At 44.7% G+C, this 14,064-nt stretch overlaps 1 protein-coding gene across 15 annotated transcripts; it reads left to right on the forward strand.

Annotated features, from left to right (window-relative positions):
- Positions 1–1,249: 1,249 nt before the first annotated feature.
- Positions 1,250–14,056, forward strand: ezh1 (enhancer of zeste 1 polycomb repressive complex 2 subunit). 15 transcript variants are annotated; one of them, XM_076752483.1, is made up of 20 exons: positions 1,250–1,391; positions 3,044–3,222; positions 3,335–3,460; positions 3,953–4,075; positions 4,420–4,537; positions 4,677–4,910; positions 5,542–5,644; positions 5,925–6,088; positions 6,299–6,390; positions 6,498–6,714; positions 7,864–8,048; positions 9,834–9,925; positions 10,194–10,222; positions 10,317–10,442; positions 11,553–11,731; positions 11,848–11,943; positions 12,054–12,135; positions 12,218–12,301; positions 12,407–12,532; positions 12,628–14,056. In XM_076752483.1, exons 2-19 carry the CDS (start codon positions 3,046–3,048, stop codon positions 12,493–12,495), a joined length of 2,316 nt encoding a protein of 771 aa, XP_076608598.1. In that variant the 5' UTR covers positions 1,250–1,391; positions 3,044–3,045; the 3' UTR covers positions 12,496–12,532; positions 12,628–14,056. The 15 variants fall into 15 exon arrangements, with proteins under 15 accessions (XP_076608598.1, XP_076608594.1, XP_076608599.1 ...); XM_076752479.1 differs by having other exon boundaries at positions 12,407–12,491; XM_076752484.1 differs by having other exon boundaries at positions 12,221–12,301.
- The last annotated feature ends 8 nt before the right edge of the window (positions 14,057–14,064 follow it).

Consider the following 14,064-nt stretch of genomic DNA (forward strand, 5'->3'; position numbering starts at 1 on the left):
ATTAAAGACGAGGAGTTTGTGCGTACCTTTTGAAGCAGATATATGCATTCAGATAATTTTATTTTAGTCTAATAAGGTGAAAAATATTGTGGAGTGATATCTCAAACACCCTTAAAATATGTCGTTTTTCTGTTTGAGGTACAAATCTAAGTATCAGATGTTTTCCCTAATATCCTGAGTTTCAGTATCTGTGAACTTTGGGTTCGAATATCTGCTTTGAAGAGTGAAAACAGGCATGTCTGTCAGCCACACCACTTTAAAGTACTCATGGACATTTATTTTATGGACGTCGCTTTGGTTGAGTGCTTGTTGCACCTTACGTTTAAAACACTGGCACTTCCTGTTGTTTTTCACACTGTCACTTTAAATATGAAGCTGATCCAAAGACTGCAAATGAAACTGCTGATCTGTTCATTTCTTAAAGCCAAGGTGAGGTTTACAATAGCTTGGCTGAACTAACGAGTCAGGGTAAGAAAATGGACCTCATCTGAATGGGAGGCAGCATGCAGCAGGTGCCGTGTTTCCTCTCACCGCAGACATAATTACATCTGCTGTTAATTACACAGAGTAAAGGATTTTCTGCACAAACATCTTTGCATCACAGTCAGTTTAAGTAGCTGTGACACAAGCTGAGCCACGCAAAAAGTGGATAAATGAAATAACTCCTGCTTTAACTCATTAATAAGCACAAAATGCAAAAGTGGTGATTATGTGTAGGTATATTTAGACTTAATTAATAAGGAATGCACATAGCAGTTACCATTGTTTCTTGTTAATGATGTCCAATCAGGCTAGAAGATCAGATAAGTAAGTAGAAAAGAAGCAGCTGATCTGATAACTGTACCACCAGTTTACATGAGGTCTGTTAAAGGATGTGATGTTAACTTTGCTCATATTTTTCTCCAGCATCTATGAAAACATTTCAAGAAACCCTGTTTTATATACTTTGAGGGTTGCTCCATAAATTATGGTTTTAAACAAGGCAGCCCCTTCAACTCTACTTTTCTACTAATTTTATCAAGATCAGCCCTGAGAAATGCCCTGAGATAACCTTTGCCATGATTTGGCGCTGTGTGAATAAAACTGACTGCTAGTCAGTTTTCCATAAACCAAAGAGGTGACTCTGCTGCTTTTGTGGCGTTTTCAGCTTCAAGTGGTCCAAGTGAGGGCTGAACGTGGAGCACTTGACGGCATCAGTGACCCGAGGACCTTCATCCAACCCTGCTTCTCCCCCTTTAAACGGAGGATGAAATGCGTTGAGCTCTCCCTGGAGGAGGAGTGCAGAACAACAGCTGAACTGTTTTCCATCCGACAGAACTCCACTGCAGGAGTTTCCAACTATCGCTCATTTCCAGTTCTTAAACATTTCAGTTTATCTACACAATCTGCGCGTAAGTAGCCTGATTATGTGAATGTGTTTTTCCGGTTTTACGTGCCGTCCATTTGTTTTTGCTATTTCAAAAAATCACCATAACATTCTTGTGAGATTGCTTCATTTATTCACTGCACACACCAACACGCCGATTAAAACCCATATGAGTGTTGTGCCCTCACGCATTAAGACGGCGATCGAGCCCTCCGGACAGTTGCATCAGTTCCTGTGCGTGCGTGTAAATGGCTGAGCTGTGGCTGCTCCACGCTACTTTTTATTCCCAGGACGCAGAATAGTCATAAATCCTCCTCTGCTAGGAAAGGCTGTGATCATAATAAAGACGTCACCCTCCTGCTCGGGTTGGCTCAACCAAGCCAAGTGCGCAGCTATTTGTAAGCTACAACAACAACAACCTCCAGCACCATGCTCGTGGATAACGTAGGGATTTCTCCGAGATCCCCTCGCCGTGCGGAGACGATATCTGCGTCAGATCCATAGCAGAGACAGCCTTTAATTGCTCCGGATCTCTCTACTAGGCTATAAAAAACAGTCAGGGACTCGATCGCGTTGCGGGCTCCTGTCGCAACAAATAGGACGCAAGCCGTGGATTTGAAGGTATTTAATAACTGCGACACTGGCTGTAGAGGTAGACGTGCACACGCGTGCGCTTGCATAGCGTGCTGTCATTGTGGTGCTGGCTGCGCACGTCTTTAAAGTATTCCACATTTAAATGGATACTGTGTAGCGCCGTCTGAACTGGGGCTGCAGCTACAGGACGTAGCGCACTTCATAGCTGTGGCTGAAACGTGTGCACGACTCGTAGTCCAGAAAAAAAAAAAAATGCACTGTTGCAGTTTCCCGAGCTCAGATTTGGCTTTGTACCGATTTTTGATTCTGTTTGAGCGCAGACATGGAAGTTGATGTTCACTAATGTGATTATGAAACACGGAAAAACTGAACTACGCACTTTTCTGCTCCGCTTCATATTGCTTTTCTGAAGAGGCACGCCCACTCCTGAGCACCGTGGATGCCCCGTGTTTTTCACATGAACGGAGACTTTAAGGCACTTGTTTGTGTGCGCATCGTGGGTCTGTTTGTTCATTGTTTGCCCAGTCGCCGCCATCCACGACTGAACAAGAGCCAAGGGCAGTCTTACCCTAAGCAGTTTAAAGCACCCGTGTGGAAGGCATTTTTGACATTTAATGGCAGTTTTGTTTTGCCACCAGCAGGGGGCTCTCTTTCAAATAGACGTCCTGTGGTGGTGAATGGGGAAGTTTCATGTCTGTGAGAGGCAGAGGGAGAGTTTGAAGTACTTAGTGTTGATAGTAAGACTTATATAGTAATTTGGCAACACATTATAGATAAAGACTGTAAGCGATTCACAAAATACCTGTGAGTTATATTATTCAGAATTATTGTGCTTGAGTGGGTGGTGCAAATGGCAATAAATTCACTATACACTGACTAGTGAGTTGCACACTTGTAGTCTTGTAGGAATATTAGAGGAAATTACTAAGTTTTTGCCCCAAATTCAATCATTCTTCTCATGCACTGTTCACCTTTCTGGGATTTAAAGGCTTAAATTGACAGACTCTAGCCCATTTAGTGGCCACAATGCATCCCAGTGCTGTGGACTTTTTGGCCACATGCTGTCTCTGTCTTTTTAAATAGTCATGGAGGAAACAGCTGCTCCAGCTCCGGCCCCTGGCACAGGTGCTGCCCCACCAACCCCAAGACCTCAGCCTTCCTTTGCACCCTCCCGCAGCCTGCTGGAGTGGAGACGGAGGGTCAAGTCTGAGTATATGCGGCTTCGCCAATTAAAACGCCTTAAAAAAGCAGAGGAGGTCAAGGTGGGTCAATTAGTGACAGCTCTGCTTCTGAAAAAGGGTTTTTTGTGCTGCATGCATTGTCGTGCAGGACTTATAGTATGCGTGACCTGCTCTCTGTTCTGTTTGTTTCTAGACCCTGTTCATGTCCAACAGGCAAAAGATTGAGCAGCAGACAAACCTCCTGAATGCAGAGTGGTCCAGGCTCAGGATTCAGTCCATCCCTCTGTCAACGTCTAGTGGAGCTCTGGCCAGCAAGAAGGTGTGTGTGTGTGTGTGTGTGTGTGTGTGTGTGTGTGTGTGTACACACCATCCTGCCTATAATGTCCAGCTCTGTCATCATATTTCTGCTTAACTAGTAAAGTTAAACTAGTGAAGTATTATATTTGTGTGAGTGTGTTCTGAGAAAACTCATGTCCATCATGTTGAGTCCTCTTCACCAGCATCAGTGTTCTGCTCTGATTCCCACCTGGCTGTCAGGTATTATTAAAATATCTCAGGACAACTATGTGTGCTAGATATGGATCATATGGCAGCTTAAAGGTGGTCTCTGGCCCTGTGGGAGCTAGCATAACAGCAGCTTTCTCTTCCCACATGCTGTCAGGGTCCTCTTTATTGTGTTTCCTGGGTTTGTTTTCCCTGTTGGGGGTCGAGCAGCATGTGTATCCGATTATACGGATATAAAATTGTCCAATAATGCTGAGGACTGTTCTATTGTTTCGTCAAGCCTAATCCACCCCTGGTTCTCTTACAGATGTGTACAGTGGAGTTTGGCTTCCCAGCATTCAAAGCTCAAGCCATTGCCATGAGACCGCTGTCGACAGTGGCAGGAATCCCCTTCATGTACTCCTGGTCGCCGCTGCAGCACAACTTCATGGTATGAAATAAAGCACATTGTGTTGTGGGTGGTGCAGCTACAGTGTTATTACAGGTGCACAGAACTCTTTTTGAAAAAGATTTTCAGATGTTCAGTGGAAATGGAGCAGTCCAGCTGTGGAATTATGGAACATCAAGCTAAAAACTGTTCTTTTGGTTTACATTTCTTATATTGGTACATTTGTTGGACTGTGAAATGTCCAGAGGAAGGACCATGGGAACATTTGGTGAGCTGTTTGCTATTAAGTCAGCATAGTTTGTTCCTCAGAAGCATCACAGGTGGTGTTGTGACATGCAGTACGAGCTGGTTCCATACTGGTCTTAATGGGAGTTTTTGTTTGTTAGGTGGAAGATGAGACGTTCCTTCACAACATCCCATACATGGGTGATGAGGTCCTGGAGCAGGACGAGGCCTTCCTGGAGGAACTTATCGACAACTACGATGGTGTCCATGGTGACAGAGGTGTGTGTTGAGATGCAGAAATTCCATAATTATTATACGCCGATGATGCAGCTCTTTAGCATTTCTGGAAGCTTGCGGAAAACGGAATTATTTAAGGGACTGGCACTTGTTTGGCTCTGACATGTTAATTGTGTCCCAGACGGGGGGTTTATCAGCGACGAGATCTTTAAAGAGCTGGTGGAGGCTTTGAGCCAGTACTCTGACCACGAGGAGGAGGAAGAGGAGGAAGCCCCGGCGGCAGCGGCGGCGGCAGAGGTGTCGGGGAAGAAGGAGGACGAGAGAGTGATGAGGAGGAGCTCAGTGGAGGGTTCAGAAGAGACCAAATCTGGTACTGTTGCATTCATCAGGAGGAAGAGGAGGAGCACTACTGAGGGTGAGCAAGTCTTCAGCTGTGCGTTTGTGCGTTCAGACTTTGTTGTGTGAGAGAACAAGAGGGCTTCAGCACGAACAAGGCTGGTAGTGTTCCTCTGATTACACTGTACAGCTGCCACAAGGTCGCCCTGCCACAGCAGCTCTTGCACAGACATTGTTTACTTTGAAGCTGTCTCTGTGTCCCTGCATGGGCTCTGTGTGTGAGGGAACCTGTTTGTCCATGACACTGATATGGCCTGGCTCTAATTACAGAACTTAATGACCCCTTGTACTCGGCTTTATGGGAAACTAGGCTGTATGCACACTTTGTGATAGCGCAATGGAAACACACCTGGCTACGCAGTCATTCAGCTACTGGTACGCAAACACATCCACGGATGAGGGTTGCATGAAAAGAAAGATACTGAAAAAAGAAAACTTCACTGTGACTGCAATTATTTTCCCTGAGAATTGTTTTCAGAACATGTTATTGCTAACTGGCCTTGAGCGCTGGGAAAACTTCTGTATCATTGCAAAATGTTTAACAGAACATATTACATAAGCTTTATTTGTGAATCTCTATCAAAGCCCGATGTGTGGACTAAACTGGGTTATTTGTATAACCACCTCTGTTTCTCTGTTTTCTCCCAAAGCGAGGGACTTGTCCAGCAGCAAGAAGGTCCCCAACGATAAGATATTTACAGCCATCGCCTCAATGTTCCCTTACAAGGGCACCATGGAGGAGCTGAAGGAAAAGTAAGAAAAGTGCAGTGAAACGGGGGATCTACGTGCACAATGCCGAACAGGCCGTTGCTTAGTGTTCACCATGGAGACGCAAGCTGTCAGGGAGGGAAGTAATAATGGTGGCTCCCTCTCAGGCTCTCTGACTCAAAGGAGCAGTCGCATCAGCATCTGAAAGAGTTTTACTGAGACAGATACATCCACAATCACCCACTTCAAGGCAAAATAAAAACTACTGTGGCAAAAGAGACCGGGAGATATATTGGTACTAAAACTCGCCCCGTCGCCTCCACAGGTACAAGGACCTCCTGGAGCCTCCCAGCCCGGTGAAGCTGCCCCCCCTCTGCACCCCCAACCTGGACGGACCTTTTGCTAAGTCTGTGCAGCGGGAGCAGTCGTTACACTCCTTCCACACGCTCTTCTGCAGACGTTGCTTCAAATACGACTGCTTCCTCCACCGTAATGCCTCGTTTTATGTTTATTATTAGTCCTCCTGTGTCCATTTTTAGGTTTTTTTTGATTTCTAGTGCAGTTGTGATGAGTGCATTGTGATTATGACTCCCCAGTTTTCTTTGTGTGTCTTTGTGTTTTATTATTCGCATACATTTGCTAATTACTAATAACCTGATGTACAATAGAGTCGCAATATGTTTGTTTGTGTTCTTAAAGCTTTCCATGCTACACCCAATGTTTACAAGAGGAAGAGTAAGGAGATCCACATGGAGACTGAGCCATGTGGCGTAGACTGCTTCCTGTTACAGGTATGCCAGGCTCATTATCATCATTATTTTAACATATTCATGCATTTTGTAGTATGTGCTCTTGTTGTTTACTCTCTGTTTTGTTGTGTTGTTGTGCTCTTCTGAAGAAAGGGGCTAAAGAGTTTGTGGATCAGTATATGTTACGCTCACAGAGGTCTCGGAGGCGCCGAAGGCAGCAGCGTCCCACCACCTCCAGCTGCCCTGGGCCGTCTGGGTCTGCTGAGGAAGATAAACAGGGCGACAGCGACCATGAAACCACCTCCTCCTCAGGTGGGAGTCTGATTTCACAGGAACTGGATTTGGAGCTGCTTTTGAAACCACCAGGTGCTTTCTTCTACTCAAGACAGGATGACTAGGCGATATCTTGAAGTTTCCAATGTTGTAGTTTTTATTTTTTGTTGATATATACACCCCTCTTCTTTTGAGATTTCCATTTTCTCAGCTACTCTAACATAACCTGGTAATGACTGGCTGCTTTGAGGCTTCATAGTGTATACACATAGTTGTTTTAATGTGTTTCTGAGTCACTGTATGACTGAGTGGATGCATCATTTACCATAACCTCCCCCAAATCCCTCCCTTTCTGGAAGGCCCCTTAGAAAAGTGAAATTTGGCTGAAGATGATAGCTTTCAAGTCATATCCTGCTCTATTCTCTGTTTCCCTTCTTCCATCTCCTCTCAATATCAGCTCTCTCTTGCCAAGCAAAATAAACCAGCCATTAGTTTTGCATGCTTCAGCCCCAACATAAACACTTTGTTCCCTCTCCCCCTCCTCCTACTATGTTTTTTTTTCTTCTTGTTTTTTTCTTCCCTTTCTGTTGACATCTTCATGTGGAGAGCAGCGGAAGGGAAATAAGACCTATCTCCACCGGCTCTTTGTTGTCCTCTCCTCCCCTGGAGCTCTCAGGTTGTTGTTCGTCTCCATCAGTGCCTCGCTGGAAGTCTCTGTTAGTTTTGGAAACCGCCCATGCTCAGCCAGTGACTCAGCAGACTCTCTCGCACGTGTTGGGATAATGTGGAAAAAACAGATTGTTAAGCACATTAATAAAGATACTCAGTGCTGGAGCATGTGGCTACAGCAATGCTGCATTCAGCCTGTTGCCAAGCAACATTCGGCTCTCTGCCTCGAGCTGTGGGTGTACGAGCCTCGGTCTTGAATATCCAAAAAGCGAAATCAAAGCCCGTGGTCCCCTGTGTATGTGTGTGTTTGAGCGTGTGTGTACATGCAGATGCACAAAAATGGCACCCAGAAATAGCAAGACGTGTGTCGACGCAGGGTCGAATCAGAACGGCTTATCTGTGTGTGTGCAGCTAAAAGCTGTCAAAAACCTTTTTGCCAAGACCGAGTAATTAAAAAAATGTTTGTGTGTGCAGCTGCGTGTGTGCAGATTCAAAAAATATGAACAGAACTTTCTGCCAAGAGTAGTTAGTGCTTTTCATCCTAAAGTGTTCATCTGTGTGTGTGTGCAACAGAGGGGAATTCACGGTGCCAGACTCCCACCAAGCTACGTCCAGGGGATGATGACGGGGCGCAGCAGGCGTGCTGTGTGGTCCAGTGGAGCGGGGCAGAGGAGTCGCTGTTCAGGGTGCTGCACGGCACATACTTCAACAACTTCTGCTCCATCGCTCGCCTCATCGGTACAAAGAACTGCAAGGAGGTGAAGTGTTTGCACACGTTAACAGTTTTCCTATCTCAGCATGTTTCCTTTGGCACCATACGCAGAAATGCTGTGCAAACTTGGCTGTATTCATTTGCCATTCAAACTTTAATGTTCACTTAGTCGCTAATTCATCACAAACTATGGATTTGATCTAAACACGCTGCTACAAAACAGATGAAGAGTACTCCACTGAATTAGCATTGCACTCCTATAACATTGTCACAATCATAGATATTTTTTTTCCCACACATTCTCCCTCTTTGTCATGCCTACATTACCCACAATGCAAATGGGCCACCATCAGTTCAGTCTGAGTGGGTATGCTAGTAATTCTAGTGTAGGTACGAGCTGCTAGTTACTAGCTTAAGCAGGCTGCAGAGGTCTGATAACACTTCTTTCTGAATCATCACTCCCAGGTTTTATTTTTTTAATTTTCAAACTTGTAGTCTTCAGCTTCAAACGATGTTGCCTCTGGAGCCGTAAGAGGCTTCACAGAACCTTTTTCACGTATGCAGCAATAATCCCCAAGACCTGTAAACAGATTTTGATGTGTAAAATCAGTTGAGTTCCCCGTTAAAAGGCCAGATGGTGAGATGAGGAAAGAGATGGAAATGAAAAGATGTCATAATTCTGAATGCTTCAGCAGGCCAGAGAAGAGAAGGAACACACATAAAACAAGGGAATGGTGACAAATAGGAAATGGAAGCAAGACAGTTTATGAGAAATGAGGTCTTAATTTTAGAGAAACAGCACTCATAGTAAAACTACAGCGATGGTGAGTTGCCCCCTGTCTCATGTGTTGCTATATTAGCTATGAAATGTACTAAACAATTAACTCTGACTAATGCTTTCTTAAGCTGATTTATAGTTGTTTTGAAATAATGTAGGCGACATACTTGCGTTGCTGATTTCTGTTGCATTTGCATCAGTACAAGGGTAATAACACATGCATCCTGTGCCTGTGGTTTTATGGTGTGGGTAATTGGGCTGACTACAGAGAGAATGGCATGTGGCACCATAAACGGGGATGCTTACCAGATGTGACGTCGCTCACGCCCTCTCATGATGCAGTCGTTCAGCCTTCAGACATTCCCAGACTTATGTCAACCGAGTGTCATGTGGGCTTTACATAAGGAGGCTTGTTGGGAAAAAAATGACTTCGTCTAAATTAGATTTCACTGTTTTTTAATTTTGAATTCAAGAAAGAACAAGTCAAACAAATCTTGATACAATATTTAAGACACGTTGAAGCAGCCTTGCGTGGTCACATCCAGCCCGAATCCAGCCCTCGTATCGCCTCTTGTCTCACAGCCAGACTGGTCCAGTCTGCATTGGACTGTCTGTCACGGCTCTGCTGGCGTTCAGAGGGCCACGCCCACTGCTTAACTGAGTGGAAACGCTGAAACCAGCTGCATCATTATGTATGTCTGTGTCCTAGGGAAGAAGCCAAATCTGGGTTTTGGCAGCCAGAAGTGGTTGTGTGTGTGTGTGTGTCTGTGTGTGTCTGTGTGTGTGTGTGTGTGTGTGTGTGTGTGTGTGTGTGTGCGTGCGTGCATCCACACATGCATGTGTATGTTTGGCCTCAGCAGTGGAGTTTTGATAGGATGGAGGGGGCAGGATGTTCTGTTTCGTAATTGCGGCGATGTGCTTTTCAGCTTGAGTGGCACTACATTACACAACATAATTACGATGAAGAGAACAAAATTTCTTCACAGTAGTGTACATTTGTTCTAAATTAGCAGCTTGTGTTGCTGTTGCTCATGTCATTTTCATTTCCCGCAGGTGTACGAGTTTGCAGTGAAGGAGGTCCTGATCCATCGTGTCCCTTTGGTGGATGGAGGCATCTCGCCTCAAAAGAAGAAAAGGAAACACAGGCATGATACCGCCAGTTATTTTCCTTTGCTGAGTGGTGGAAACATGATCATAATATGAGCTCTTACAAACGGGATCTTGACACTCAGTGAAACCTGAGTACATAAAGGAGTCCTGCAGAAGATAACTGTGCTCTGCAGAGTTGCATTTATATTAAAGCTGCACATGTGCTTATACTTACAGGACATGAAAAGTGTATTAACTGAATTGGTGTGGAACAAGTGAGAGGCGTTAGAGAGTAAAACTTGTTGTGTTTGTTCAATGTGGCAGGTTATGGGCAAAGATTCAGCTAAAGAAAGGTACGTTCGTCTCAAAATTAAAAGGTCACAGCATGACTGAAATACAACGCAGCTCACTGTGCCAGTCTGAGTGCTTTGTCCTCTGTTGCTCCAGATAACTCGTCCAATCAGGTGTACAACTACCAGCCATGTGATCACCCCGACCATCCATGCGACAGCTCCTGCCCGTGTGTGATGACCCAGAATTTCTGTGAGAAGTTCTGCCAGTGCGAGCACGAGTGTGAGTGTCACCTTATTCACCTGTGCTCTTGCGTGCTGTACGCCTCGTTCTTACACAAACGCACGAGAAGGAGCAGGCTTTGCCTTGCGATGCTAAAATAAAACTGTTTTTCATTCCACTGAAAGCTCTCAGTAGCTTCAAAGCCGTTTTGCCAGGCCACAATAGAGCAGGGCAGCAGAATGTAAAATGATTCTGCAGTATTCTGGCAGCGGTCAGAGGAGAGACTGTCCTCTGGCGAGAATAGGTGGGTGTCTGTTTAATACAGAGCTGCGTTCACAGTGAAGCATTTGCTGCAGCAGCAATGACCCAGAACTGTGTTTTCTGAAATGGCCACATGGTGGAGGAATGCCTTTTGTATTTTTCCCTCTGGAGAGTTTACAACCGAAAAAGAGAATAAGACGAAGTAAACATTTTGTTATGGTTTGGACAAGATGGTTTTGCCTCATTTGTTCATCTGTTGTGGTTCAGTCACCTTCTCTCCCCTCCTCCTCCTCACCCGACTGTTACCTCGCCTTTTCCCGTAGCAGAGGAGAGCCAGGGCCAAACAGGAAGCAGCCCCCGGTTACACATGTGTGTGCTCTAAAGACTTGGAGAGGAATCAAAGGGATGTGACAGGCTCTGTGCCTGATATACAACATCATCTCCAACATCAGTATGACTCAGGCAGCTCCAGCTAAACAATGCTTGATGATACAGACGCATAAAACCCACACAGGCTGGGAATGGGAGGTTAAAATGGCACGACAGAGGAGACAAATGCTGCCTGGAGCTCTTGTTATGGACAGTTTTCCCCAAGCAGCGGCTGCTGGAAAGACATTTCGGTTATTCTTGCCTGATCCTTTCGTTCATCTGCCCGGAGGGTGTTATGTTACACCCTGCAAAATTGTATTTCAACATATCTGCCAGCAGAGGTCCCTGACAGATGAGCTCCACAGCGTTCACTGAGCCTCTGTGCCACAACTGCATTTTCAAATGGAATTATTTATCATAATCATATTGTGTTCTGCCAAGTCATATAATGTATTATCTTTCTTGGCTGCATGCAGTTAGCTCATAAGTGTTCTCAGCACGTCCCCTTTCAGAGCAGCTTTGTGTCTAAATGTTTTGCAGGCCAGAACCGCTTCCCAGGCTGCAGGTGTAAGACACAGTGCAACACTAAACAGTGTCCCTGCTACCTGGCCGTGAGGGAGTGCGACCCAGATCTGTGCATGACCTGCGGCGCTGCAGATCACTGGGACAGCAAAGGGGTCTCCTGCAAGAACTGCAGCATCCAGAGGGGCCTAAAGAAGGTACACAGGGACAGATGTTAAAATCTGATATCCTGTTATTCTGGAGACATTTTTCTGTGGCTTTAGATCACTCAGATGTCTTGTGGTGTCCTAACTTAGCATCTGATTTCTCTTAGCACCTACTTTTGGCTCCATCAGATGTTGCTGGATGGGGCACCTTCATCAAAGAACCAGTTCAGAAGAATGAGTTCATCTCTGAATACTGCGGAGAGGCAAGTCCTTGCAGTTTAGTCAGATTTTGAACATTTTTATTTATAAGCTCTCAGCTTGATTGAAGTTGTTGTACCAAGAGTGTTTATTATTCCTGTGTGTGCGTGAGCAGTTGATCTCCCAGGACGAGGCAGACCGACGTGGAAGGATCTATGACAAATACATGTCTAGCTTCCTTTTCAACTTGAACAATGGCAAGTATTCCCCACTCCTGGTCACAGCCATGCCACTGTTACAGCATGTTAAGTAATCTTTAATACACTCTATGTCTCTCAGTAGACTTTGTTGTGGATGCCACACGAAAGGGGAACAAAATCCGCTTCGCAAATCATTCAGTTAATCCCAACTGTTACGCAAAAGGTAAGACTGAGTCAGTTTGTTTTGCTGTGAAGTGGAATGTGAATTCAGGGCATTGTTGTGGGATGAAAGCGGTCTTTTGTTAGCTGATGTTGTGTGCCTTTTCAGTGGTAATGGTGAACGGAGACCACCGCATTGGAATCTTTGCCAAAAGAGCTATTCTGCAAGGAGAGGAGCTATTCTTTGACTACAGGTAGAGTCACAGGCCTTTTTGTGACTCTCCATCGCTTCAAAGTAAAATAAAAAACAATGCCACTGTACATTGTGATGGATTTACTGGTTTCTACAGATACTGTATACCAACTAAAACTCTTTGCTTCCTTCCACAGATACAGCCAAGCCGATGCCCTCAAATATGTGGGGATTGAGAGGGAGGTAGACATGAGTTAGCTCCACCTGCAGCCTACCTCCATAACCTGCCCCGAACTCCTCAGCCACCCACTAATGCTTCTGTCCCTCTCTGCAACGTCATATCTAGCTGGCGAATTTCTACGAACAGTTGCTGTCTCTATCCTCTCTGCTGCACTTCCAAAAATAGAAAGCCCCCCCCCCGCTGTTTGCAGGTGCTCCCGCTCTGCAGACAGCATACCACCTCCTTCAGTGACAGCCGTCAGCTCCCTCTCTCATCTGCCCAAACCCAACCACCTACCTGCAAGACTGTATCCGCCAAGCTTATGAAACTAAACTATTTAAAGTGGAAATACTATTAATCCCTATCGCTTACTGCACCAAGAGGATCACATGTTTTTTTTTTTCTTTTTGTTCCATCTTGTCAAAGCGAGGAGGCCAGGATTACCCATCATGCAGTGTGTTACTCTCTCAGCAGTTTTGTTACTGTACTTATAGACCGGCTTTTGTTTGACCCCTCAGTACATAATGCAATCTTTTTCCTCGTACCTAATGATGATCAGTGAAATGCATGTGCTGTCTCTTGGATAAACAAACCATTAAACATGTTAGCCACAGCATTAGCTTCAGTCAGACGCTGCTCTGTGCAGTCACTCAGTGTTGTAGTGTGATGTTACCCAATGTCTGTTCTTCAGAGGAGCTTTTGAAGAGCAGGCAGGTTTGACAGCTTGGTATGTTCTTTGATGAACCTTGACAGCCGCTAGCATCACCGCCACATCTTTATGGTGAAACAAGTTATTGTGCATTGATATCATTGTTCTGCAAAAATAGGCAACCAGACAAGAAACCGACTGACTGAATGTAACCTGTAGACGATGGTGAAGAGATCTCATCCCTCTTTTCATTTTACACATTCACCCATTCTTTTGGTACTCTGAGCAACGTACATGCACATCAAACGTTTCATCATGTTTACATGATCGTGAGGCCTTCACGCTTTGTGAGGGAAATGATAAATAATTCAACTAGTCACACAGTAAATGTCTTCCTTTCAAATACAAGTGCCAAAAGACTCCACACAGAAAAAGGCTGAAACAGTGTGGATGTGTTGCATAATTAACAGAGGTATGTTAAAGATAACCTTTGCAAGGTTGTGACCATGGGAAAAGCAAAATTATCAGTGTTTGACCAAATATTCAAGTCCCCCATATGTGAATGTAAAATATCATTTATCATCTTTTCTTAATTTTTTTATATGTCCAGATTTGTTATTCACTCTGTTTTTCATTTAGAAAACATTGAAGCCCACTTTGAAATGAGATCTTTCTCAATAGAGATGAACAAAATGGAGTTTACTGCTATGTACAGTGTATGCCTATAAAAATAAAAGTTTAACTTTATACATTAGAACACGCAGT

Source organism: Chaetodon auriga, chromosome 16 (assembly GCF_051107435.1).
Source record: "Chaetodon auriga isolate fChaAug3 chromosome 16, fChaAug3.hap1, whole genome shotgun sequence".
In the NCBI taxonomy this organism is placed as follows: Eukaryota; Metazoa; Chordata; class Actinopteri; order Chaetodontiformes; family Chaetodontidae; genus Chaetodon; species Chaetodon auriga.